This window comes from Hippopotamus amphibius, chromosome 9, assembly GCF_030028045.1.
Source record: "Hippopotamus amphibius kiboko isolate mHipAmp2 chromosome 9, mHipAmp2.hap2, whole genome shotgun sequence".
NCBI classification, from domain to species: domain Eukaryota; kingdom Metazoa; phylum Chordata; class Mammalia; order Artiodactyla; family Hippopotamidae; genus Hippopotamus; species Hippopotamus amphibius.
In genome coordinates, this window is record NC_080194.1 from 129982616 (window position 1) to 129994446 (window position 11831).

The following is an 11831-nucleotide window of genomic DNA, read 5'->3' on the forward strand; positions in this document are numbered from 1 at the left end:
GCTAAATGTCCTACAGTGCACGGGACAGGCCCCCACAATAAGCAATGTCCAGCCCCAAATGTCCACAGCATCAACCCTGTAATAAACGAATGAGTTAAACATTCCAGATCCACGCAGTCAAGCTGTTGTCCAATACTGAACATCAAGGAACCAATGTCTGACCAACATCTTCTTCTGGTCCCAAATGCCTTCCCCAGTTGTGTGGGTCACAGTTCAGAAGAAATCTCCCTTTGGCGCCTTTATTGTTGGTACTGCTTATGCAATCCATTTCATGTTAACGAGAAATATAAATAAGGGGAAGTAAAGTGGCCAGAGATGGAAAGGGGTTAATTTCAAAGCATGTAATTCCGTGCCCTAATCAAAGAGAACTGAAATTTGTCTAGTTCCTTGATTCTGCGGGTTATTTTCCTTGGTAATCATGAACCTTCCTTAAAATTAAACAACCAGCCCTTGGTGAGACCTGCTTATGTGTCATTATTTCTATATTTTTAAAACAGACTTTAGAGGGGGGAGAGGGGCAGCGTGACTTGTGGCCCAACGTCACGGGGGAAAGGGGTCTGGGCGAGGGGTCCTCACGTACCGAAGCAATCAGATTTCCTAACCACAAAGAAAAACCAAAATTATTCTTCTCATCTGTGTGTTGCAGCATGGTGGGTGTGGGGGTGGGTGGGTGGGTGTGTGTAGCAATGAGAGATGTGCCTGTGTTGATTTCTGGGAATAATGGACAGCCACCAAGGTGCATCTGTAGCATAATCTGCCCCCCTCCTTCCTCACCCCACACCCCACCAGCTTCTCTTGGGTCAATGTCAAACACAGAGGTCTCAGGAATGCTCTGAGTTGCCTCAAATGCAAATTTAATTTCTCTTCATCCAAACCCCAGAGAGAACAAGAAAATAATCGAAACAGGGGTTCTCAATCAGGGGCAATTCTGCCGTTAGGGGACATCATTTGGCAACGTCTGGAGTCACTTTGGGTTGTCACAACTGCAGGGGGCCGTGTTACTGGCATCTAGTTGGTGGAGTCCTGGGATGCCGGTAAAACCCTACAATACACAGGCGAGCCCAAGCAACGAATTATCCAGTCCCAAGGATCACAGTGCTGAGGGCTGAGAAAACCTGATCTACAGTGTGGGGGCAATTCTGCACTTTCATTTACACAAGGAAAATATAAAGTACTCCCCAGAGGAAGCATATGATGGGAGGCCTGAAAATGCTGTCCCCCCGGGCGGAGCCTGTCCCCAAGCCTCCCTCCCTGTGAGAGACGCTGTGCCCCTAAGCACAGCATAACCTAAGATGTGACTGCAGAGCCAGACCTAAGGGTTCAAATCCCCACGCTGCAATTTAACAGGTGTTTGACATCAGGCCAGTCCCTCAACTCTTCCCCTCAATTTCTTTCATCTTGAAATTGATAAAAATCATAGTATCGGCTTCACATGCTTGTAAGACAGCTTAAATGAATGTTATGAGTAAAACGCTGAGAACAGTGCCTGCGTATAGTAAGTGCTAGGTAAGAAGTTTTGCTATTATTTTTCATTCAACCTAACTTCCCCTAAAAAGCAGCCAACAATTTCATCTGTAGCTCGTTTGGAGGAACAGCTTTGGTATCCAACGTGGGAAGATGAATGGATGGTGGGAGATTTCTTGAAAGACAAAATGTTATTCTACTTGACAGGCTAGATGGGAATTTGCGGGGGTAGTTTTGATTCCACGTGATTCTGCCTTGGGACCCGGCCCTACTAACATGTGACTCCCAGTGGCACCTGAGACCAGAGGACGGCATTCCCCTCAACTGAATGCCCACTGGGCTGAATGAGGACTAACCACGGAACAGTGACCAAACCCCGCCAATGAACCAGCCCTGACAACTGAGACCAAGTTCAGCTCCAATAACTCTGCCTGGGGAAAAAGGAGATTACCCTCCCTCGAGTGGGAGTCCATTGGAAACTACGACCTTTGGGTCCAAGTGAACTTTGTGAAGACAGCGCCTTGAAAGTATAAACCCCACTTTCCATATGAGGGACAGTCTCCAGCTCCAGGGACAACCCCACTGTGACATCCTGCTGCAACTGAGGACATGCCTCCGCCCCAGCCCTGCCCACAGTCAGGACACCGAAGTCCCACTTATGATTGGATGATAGGTACCATTTAGGAAGGAGATACAAGGTGTCAGGGATCTCGCTGGACTCGTTACATATATGCATCACCCAATTGAGTCCTCTTTACACAAACCTATGATGGAGCTAACATCATCCCCATTTTACAGATGAGAAAATTGGGGATCTGGAGGTGCACTGACTTGTTCAAGGTCACTGTGAGCAAAGGGTTAACATCAGGCTTGCCTACCTGGGAATGACCTGGGTCTCCCATGGCAGTGTCATATCTGCCTGCTCATGGCGTGGAACTGCCCCTGGGCTGGAGGAACTGTGAGCTGGGAAGCAGGCCTTGGACCTCGGTGAACAGAATCCTAGAAAAGGTTGGCAGGAAATAAAGCTGAAGCTTCTGTGCCTCAAAGTGACCCATGGCCTCTGGCTTCATCCCTGAGAGCCCAACACAGCCCCCGCAGTGACAGAGCAAAGAAGCTGTGTGTGTGGGTAGCGGCTGGGCCCCTCAAGGAGATGAAGATGCTGTGTCTCTGCCTTATCCGTCTAGAGAGCCAAGGACACAGGTGTATGTGAAAGCCTGTTCGTGTCTGGTGAGGCTGTCTGCCAAGTCAAACCCACAACCACAGTTAGTTGGCTGGGGAATGGTGGAGCCAACATCCAAACCTGTCTGACCTCGAGTCCAGGCTCCTCCTGCTCCCCAAGGCAGCAGGAAGCCCAGAGTACTCACTAAACGTTGGTCTGCAACACAGCATGGCTAAAATGTAGAGTTACCACTTGGCCAACCAGTTTGCTTCTACGTTGATGCCCAAGAGAATTAAAAACATATGTTCATACATAAACTTGGACATGAATGTTCACAGCAGCATTATTCACAACAACCAAAAAGCAGAAACAACTCAAATGCCCATCAACTTATGAAGGATAAGGAAAATGTACTCTATCCACACAGTGAAATATTATTCAGCCGTAAAAAGTAGTGAAGTACATGCCAAAACATGGATGAAGCTTGAAAACATTATGCTCACTGACAGAAGCCAGATAAAAAGCCACATCCTGTATGATCCCATTTACACAAAATGTCCAGAGTAGGCAAACTGATAGGGACAGAAAGTAGATTAGTGGTGTCCAGAGGCTGGGGGAGGGGAGAAATGGGAAGTGACTACTTAATGGGTCTAGGACTTCCATCTAGGGTGATGAAAAATTCTGGAACTGGAGAGTGATGATGACTGCACAACCTTGTGAATACACTAAAAACCACACTGATTTGTATATTTTAATAGTATGAATTTATGATATGTGAATTATATTTCAGTAAAAACATACACACACACGACACCAAAAGCAAAGACAACAAAAGTGAAAACAGATAAATGGAACTACATCAAATTTAAAACCTTTTGTGCATCAAAGGACACATTAAAAGACTCCAAAGGCAACCAGTGAAATGTGAGAAAATATTTGCAAATCATACATTCCATAAGGGCTTAATATCCAGAATATATAGAGAACTCCTACAACTGAACAACCAAAAAAATCCAATAACCTGATTAAAAACCAGGCAAAGGACTTTGGATAGACATTTCTCCCAAGATTATACACAAATGGCAAACATGCACATTTGTTTGTTTGAAAAATGCTCAACACCACTAGTCACTAGGAAAATGCAATCAAATCCACAATGAGATACCACCTCACATCCATCAAGATGGCTGCTCTGAAAAAACAGAAAATAGCAATTGTTGGTGAGGATGTAGAGAAATTGGAACTCTGTGCATTGCTTGTGGGATTGTGAAATGGTCCAACTGTTATGGAAAACAGGACGAAAGTTCCTCAAAAAATTAAAACTAGAATTACCATATGACCCAACAATTCCATTTCTGGGTATATATCAAGAATTGAAAGCAGGATCTTGAAGAGATAATTCACATCTATGTTCACTGCAGTACTATTCATAAGAGCTAAAACCTGGAAGCAAGCCAAGTGTCCATTGACAGATGAATGGATGAATAAAATGTGGTCTATACACACAATGGAATAGTCTTTCCCCTTTGAAGGAAGGAAATTCTGACACGTGATACAACATGGTTGAGCCGTGAGGACATTATATCAAGCGAAATAAGTCAATCACAAAAAGACAAATACTCTATGACTCAACTTCCATGAAGTATCTAAAGTTGTCAAATTCAGACAGACAGAAAGAAGAATGATGGTTGCCAGGGGCTGGAGGGATGCAGGGATGGAGAGTTGGTGTTTAATGGGGACAGAGTTTCAGCTTTGCAAGATGAAGATGTTCCGGAGATCCATTATACATCAGCATGAATATATTTAACACTACTGAACACTTAAACATGGTTAAAATGATAAATTTTACATTGTGGAGGTTTTTTCCACAATAAAAAAAGTACCCCACTGGGGAAAAACACACACAGCGTAACTAACATTTCCTCTACCTGCCCAGGTGTGCTACAGAGTCACATCCTTCACTGATTTCTGCAAGGTGCTCTCTCCACCACACTGCACTTCACTGACCTGGAACCAGGGACAGGAAGGGAACGGGCCAGGTCTCTATCCCCAGGGCTTAGCTAGCACCCGTACACGGATGTTGGATAAATATGTACTGAACAAATTGTACAGCAACCACGTGGTGAAGTCAGGTTGGTACAAGTACTCCCATTTTACAGATGGGTCAATGTAGGCTCATCAAGGCAAGGTGGACACTGTCCAAAATCACAAAGCCAGCAAGTGGCAAAGGAAGAAGTGGCCCTGAAATCCCAGCCTCCAATTATAGGGCCCCTTCCATCCTTTCACCTCCCTTCAAAGTCAACGTGGAATCCATTTCAACATGGAATTGACAAATAACAATTCTCACCTGATACTAGTGATTCTTGTTTGGATCATGGACCCATTTGACAATGTAATTAAAGTTTGAGCCCTTTTCCTAAAGCAGCACACATGTGAAATTTAGATAATAGTTTCCAGAGGGTTCCTGGACCCCGTGAAGCCCATCCACAGATCCCACTTAAGAACCTCCTTTCCATCCTGCCACCTGGGTGACTTCATTTATGTTCAGGATTTAGAGCCATCTCTATATTCTTGGGCATCAGGATCAACTAGAGATGCCTATCCCATGTGAACATGGTTAAGCAGGTCCAGGGCTGGAACAGAAACCTGCGTTAGGCACATCAGAGGATTCTGGGATGGGCAGCTCTCAAACACACACAGGTCCACGAGCTGCTGCCTCCCAGATCTCTGAATGCAGCCCAGGTGACCACTCCCCCTGCTCCCAACCCCAGAGCCCCAGGCCTCTCTTCCCAGCTGCCCATCACACCTGGCCATTAGAACATTCCACCACAACCCAACAAAGACAACCCTGGGCTCAGCATCTTTCCCCCACAAGTGCCCCTTCACCTGGGTCACTAGGCCAGAGGCCTGGGCATCGCCCTTGACTAACTCCATCTGCATTCCACACCTTGATCATCGCCAAGGCCAGCTGATTCTGCCTCCCCTGTGCCTCTGGGCCCCTCCCCTTTCCTCCATCACCCCTGTTAGTGCCCTGGCCCAAGCTCCCAGCTTCTGCTTTGTGATTCCTGCTACCCTTACAATCCACCGCCTACCCTGCAATTCTGATCATGCCATGGCCCTGTGGAAATTCCAACTCTAGAATTGCGCTGTCCAATATGGTAGCCATGTGTGACTATTAAAATTAAATATCCAAACTTCTGCCCCTCGATCACACTAGCCACATATCAAGTGTTCACCAGCCACAAGTGGCTGGTGGCTACCACACCAGATAGCATAGATACAGCACATTCCCATACGTTCTAGAGGACAGCACAGCTCCAGAACTTCCCTTGTAAGCCCTTCCGGGTGTGGCCCCAGCCTCTGCTCAGACTACTCTCCAGTAAAGCAGTCTCAACTCCCTAAACTCATGATCTACCTCTAAGCCTTTACATGTGTCTCCCCCCCTCCTCCCCCACTTAGTTAACGCCTACCCATTCTTCAGGCCACAGCTTAGCTGTTACTTCCTCCCCTGACCGGCATAAGTGCCCAAGCTTGTGCTAATCACAGCACTGAATCATAATAGCCATGGGTAGGCCTACACTCTACACCCCCACACCAACAGTTTTCAACCCCGGGCAAGTCTGCCTCCCAGGGAACATTTGGCAGGGTCTGGAGACTTTACTGGTGGGATGATACTGGGCATCTGGTCATGTAAAGGCCATGGCTTTACTGCTAAATAACCTACAATGCACAGGACAGCCCCTAGAGCAAAGAGGTAACTGGCCCCAAATGTCAGCAGTGTTGAGGTTGACCATCCCCACTCTAGACCAGGCGACTCCATAGAAGCAGTGGGTGTGTCCTGTATACTGTATATCCTGTCACCAGCCCAGGTGGGCATACAGGAGGAGCTCAATAAAGACTGAACATATAATGCATTTAGATGTTCTAGAAGATTCCCCAGGATTCCAGTTCTCCTATGGTGCCTTTCTTTAAAGACAATCATTGACCTTTATGGTAAGCTCAATAATGGCCTAATCCCTGGAACCTGTGAATGTTACCACCTATGGCAACAAAGACTTTGCTGGTGTGATTAAATTAACGATCTTCAGATGGGAGAGTACCCTGGATTATCCAGGGGGCCTGTAAATGCAATCACAAGTAACCCTGTAAAAGGACAGCAGAGGGAGATTTGACACAGAGGAAAAGGAAATGGAACAGAGAAAGATTGGAAGATGCTACACTGCTGGCCTTGAGGGGTAACAGAAGCGGCCGCCAGCCAGCAGCCACCAGAAGCTGGAAAGGCAAGGAACAGATTTTCCCCTAGAACCTCCAGAAGGAGTGTTGTCCAGCAGACACTTTGGTTTCAGCCCAGTGAAACTGACTTTGGACTTCTGGTCTCCAGAACTGTGAGAGAACAAATCTCTGCTGTTTTAAGCCAGCACTAGGTATGGCTGGCTGGAGCTGAAACAGGGATAAGAATACAAATTTAAGCCCTTGTGCATCTCTCCAGCCTCCTGCCAACCCCTGTCTCCTCCCCCACTACCCTCCAGAAACAGTGGCTTCTCTCTGACTTTCCAAACACAGCCTCAGGCGCTTAAACCTGCTGTTCCTTCCGCATGAAAGGCTTCCTCCAGAGTCTCCCACCTGGCTGCCTCTTATCACTCAGGTCTCAGCAGAAACATCATCTCCTCAGAGAGGCCCTCCCTGGCTGCATGAAGGCAACTGGCCTCCCCCAATTACTTTCTCTTTCATCACCCTGTTGATTTTCTTCACAACTCTTCTCGCACTAATTATCTTGTTAATATCTTTGTTTGCCTGTTCTATCTTAGTCCCCTCCTCCCAAGAATGCAGGCTCCAGGAGGGCAGGACCTTGTCTGATCTGTCCAGGGTGCGTCCCTTGCCCCATGCCTGGCACACACCAGGTGCTCAATACATTCTGAATGAATGAATGAATGTGAATGAATGAGTTTGCAGCTCTGGGGGATGCTCGCCCAATGCCCAGTCCCAACACACCTGATCTTGGCTTTCCGAAACGCCAGCTCCTCTTCGTTGCCAAAGTCCAGGGACACATCCTCAGTATCGTCCACCAGGGCCTGGGGGACACCCAAGGCGGGTGAAAGGCCCTTCCGCGGGGCACAGGCCCTTCGGCCCCAACCCTCTCTGCTAGCGGGACCCCTCCCCTTCTCTACCCTCCCGCCCACTTGGGGTCCATCGCAGGCCCAAGCCCCGGCTCCCGCATCCCTCCCCCTCCTCCCCGCTTCTTCCAGCGCTCCAGCAGGCTCCTGGCGTCCTTGCCACCACCCTCCCATCCCCAGCATCCCCGCGGCCCTACCTGCTTCATCCTTCCCAGAGCCCACCTGGAGCCCACAACCCAGCTTCCGGCTCCACCTCTCGCTGCGGAAGGGCTGGGATGACCGGCAGGCGGCGTCGGCAGGTGCAGCGGTGAGGATGGAGCCTGACCCCTCTGTGCAGCCTCCCCGCAGGTCTCTGGTGGGGGCGGGGCGCGCGGGGCCCAGAGCGCAGTCGCGGGCTGGGGAGGTGGGCTCGGCTGCCCGAGATGGGGCGGGGCGTGGGAGGGTCCCTCGGCCCCCGGCTCGCTGGGAACAGCGCCTAGGAGAGAAAGACCTGGTGCCCAGTGGAAGGATGGAGGGCGAAGACAGCGACGGCAGGGCGGGGACGATACGGGCTCAGAGGCGGACTTGGGAACCAAGACTGGTGATTCTGGGAGGAATAGAGAGGGTGGCTCAGTGAATGAGGTGGCTGTTTCATACATGTCCAGTGAGCGAGGGAGCCGGTGACCGAATGCATGTCAGTGTTGGGCAGCCTCTTTCAGGGTTTGGAGAAGATCAGTGTTCCCAGAACTCTCTGATCCCAAGAATGCCCCAGGGCCATTATCAAAAGCCGTTTCCCAGGCCCAACCCTGGAGATTCATAAGGCCTGGAGTGGAGCCCCAGATTCTGCCTTCTAACAGGCGAATCTGCTGCAGCCACGGCTTGGGTACCACTGCAGCCCACACTGACATCTTTACACATCCGGGTGCCAGACACACATTGTGCACAAAATAACTATTATTAGCAGTAACAGTAGTGTTGCTGGATGTAAAGGCCTTCCCAGGTATCTCCCAGGAAAGAAGGCTTGCCACCTGAAAGTTTTTCCTGTGCCAGGATGAGGTCACTCCCCTCTCCTTTCTGCCCTCTCCTCCTCCTGGCCACTTACCCAGGGGCAGAGGGTTGAGAGTCTAGATGCCAAGGCCCCTAGTCCTGCCCTTTGCCCCCCAGCCACGGACGATAGGGACTTGTGTTCCATCCCTGGTGACCCAGACTAGGCCTAGTGGTCCACAAGCTCCTGGCCCAAGTAACCCACTGCTGGTCCCCGCAGGGGTGGCTGCCTGGGCTGTGCCCAGGAGGAGGGGTGGGGAGCAGAGGTGCAAGAAGGGACCTAAGCTCTGAGCCCTGGGCAGGCACCTGCCTCTGCTCCCTAACCTGATCCCATGAAGGGTTTGCCAGGTGTATGAGGAGGGAGGGTACGTTCTCCTGGGAATGCCATCTTCAGGAGTCCGGGGTCTGGGCGGGGCCTGAGAGGCTGCATCTCTAACAAGTGCTCCGGTGATGCTGATGCTTCAGGCCTCTGGACCACCCTTTGAAGTGTAAGGACCTAAAGCACCAAAGCCTGGCTTTCTAGAAAAGCCTGTTGGCTCTTCCAGCCCAAGGCCAGCTCCAGGCACAAAAAAGGGTCACACTGAGAGGCTGGGGTGCCCTAAGTTCCCCTCCCCCACTGGGCCCCAGCTGCCTGGGAGGGGTCATGGGGGAGGGGTGAAAAGGGACCACAGCAGAAGGCAGGTGAAGGTGAGAAGCCGTTACAGAGCATTTAGGGGCTTTTCCTCTGACTCTGCGAATCACCAACTGTTGGTATCTGTTAAGTTGGGGCTTAGTGAGTCCCCAAGGGGGTGAGGAGGTAGGAAAGCCCCCTTGGAAGCCCCATTTGGGGACAAACTGTCATTCTCAGTCATTTTGTTGGGGGTACCTGGAGAAGAGCCTCAGCTCCTGCCATGTGGAGGCCACATGCTCCTGAGCGGTCCTCAGGGGGAGCCCAGGCTGACGGTGCAGATGGGGCAGAACTGGGGCCTCCGGGGCAAAGCGCCCTCCCTGCACACACACCTGGATGGCCCTCTGCAGGGTCAGCCTGTGGAATTGGCGAGCCGGCAGAGACCCTAAGAATTCTTCATTGGCTTTGAAACCAGCTGCAGTGGTTTCACCTGGGGCTGCTGGTTAAATGCAGATTCCAGGGCCCCACTCCAGGCCTCCTGAAGCTCCAGGGCCAGGCCTTGGAGCCTGCTTTTAACAAGGGCCCTGAGGAATCCTTGGGTTCAGAGACTTGTGGGAAACACTGGTGCTGCTGAATCTGGCCACTGAATCCTGCCTCGAGTCACCTCTGCTTGCCTTGGCCCACGAGGAGCTTGGGGAACGAAGCTTTGAGAAGCAGCCCCATCTCTGATCCCTGCAGTGTGGCTTCCAGCCCTGAAGCCAGAACAGTCCGAGGAAAGGGGCTCCAGGTTCAGGCAGCCACTGGCCTCTGGATGGCCCTTGGAGGTCAACCTCTAGAGTCAGGCAGCCTCAACTGGGAACGTGGCTTCACCACTCCCTGGCTGGGTGGCCTTCGGCAGGGGGCTTCACCTCTGGCCTCAGTCTCCACACCTGTAAAGTGGGACCACACCTCCCCTCACCTGGCAGGGATAGTGCAAGGACTAGAGAAAACACATGTGAAATGCTTGCCTCAGAGTAGGGGCCCAGGAAAGTGTGGCCCTAATGACACTGGCTGTGGTCATCAGCAGAGGGGCCTGGCCCTGTGGGCTAGGCAGCTGGATGTGCAGCTCCTGTTCCCCCATGAAGGCAGATGCCCCTCAGCAGAAGGAATGACTCTGGCCTGAGGCTTAGGTCCCGTGTGCTCCCTGGCCCACAGGGGTTCCTTGGCCGTTTCCCATCTGCGTGTACCCGGGACAAATGGCAGCTAGAACAGAGGCCTGTGCATGGCCCTCTCCCCCAGACAGGACCCCAGAGGTATGGACCAGAAGGCAGAGGCTTGAATTGGACTAATATGGCTGAAAGCGGGAGCCTGGAGCCTGGCTGTGGGAGGCGGGAGGCGTCAGCCTGGCTGGACCTTGCTGTGCTCCAAGTCATGCAGACTTTCTGCCCTTTATCCTGTGGGACAAGGGCGGCTGGCACCGAGGGGTAAGTAGTGAGTGGGGAGAGGATGTGTGGGAACACACCTGGGGCTGGAAAAGGCCCTGAGCTGCCGCCGATCCCTCATCAGGCAAGGGGAATCACCAGCCCCCAGGCCTATCATTCTCAGGCCAGCATCCCCTTCTCACCCTCAGCCTGGCATTCCAGCTCGTCCCTAAGATCTGCCCACCTGGCACCTGGCACTGGTCCTGCATTCCCCCCAAGCTGGACTGCCAAATCTAGCAAGTAAAAATAAGGGGCCTAGCATTTCCAGCAACATGGGTGGACCTGGAGATTGTCATACTAAGTGAAGTAAGGCAGAGAAAGACAAATATCATGTGATATGGCTTATATACAGAATCTAAAAAAATGTTACAATTGAACTTATTTACAAAGCAGAAACAGACTCACAGACTTAGAGAAAGAACTTATGGGTACCAGAGGGAAGAGTTGCGGGGAGGGACAGATTGGGAGTTTGGGACAGATGTGTACATACTGCTATACTTAAAACAGATAACCAAAAAGGACCTACTGTATAACACAGGGAACTCTGCTCAATATTTTGTAATAACCTAAATGGGAAAAGAATTTGAAAAACAATAGATACATGTGTATGTATAACTGAATTACTTTGCTGTATACCTAAAACTAACACAACATTGTTAATCAACTATACTCCAATATAAAATAAAAAATCTTAAATAAAAATAAATTAAATAGGGGGCATAGAAGAGAACATAGGCAAAACTTCTCTGACATAAGTCGTACCAATGTTTTCTTAGATCAGTCTCCCAAAGTAATAGAAATAAAAGCAAAAATAAACAAATTTTTTGTGGACCTAATCAAACATAAGCTTTTGCACAGCAAAGGAAACAGTGAATGAAAGAAAAGACAACCTACGGAATGGGAGAAAATATTTGCAAATGATGAAATTGACAGGGGCTTAATTTCCAAAATATACAAACAGCTCATACAGCTCAATATCAAAAAAACAAAACAAAACAAACAAA

The 11831-nt window shown here is 50.0% G+C and overlaps 1 protein-coding gene across 1 annotated transcript in view; it reads right to left on the reverse strand.

Annotated features, from left to right (window-relative positions):
• The window catches only part of TVP23A (trans-golgi network vesicle protein 23 homolog A), a 32617-nt gene extending 22527 nt beyond the window's left edge, over nt 1–10090 (reverse strand). The window contains exons 1-4 of the mRNA XM_057749547.1: nt 10032–10090; nt 9626–9784; nt 7960–8212; nt 7616–7695 (exon numbers count right to left, since the gene is read on the reverse strand). Of these exons, the coding sequence (XP_057605530.1) occupies nt 7616–7695; nt 7960–8212; nt 9626–9784; nt 10032–10090 (551 nt within the window). The remainder of the gene's footprint in view (nt 1–7615; nt 7696–7959; nt 8213–9625; nt 9785–10031) is intronic.
• Between the last annotated feature and the right edge of the window lie 1741 nt (nt 10091–11831).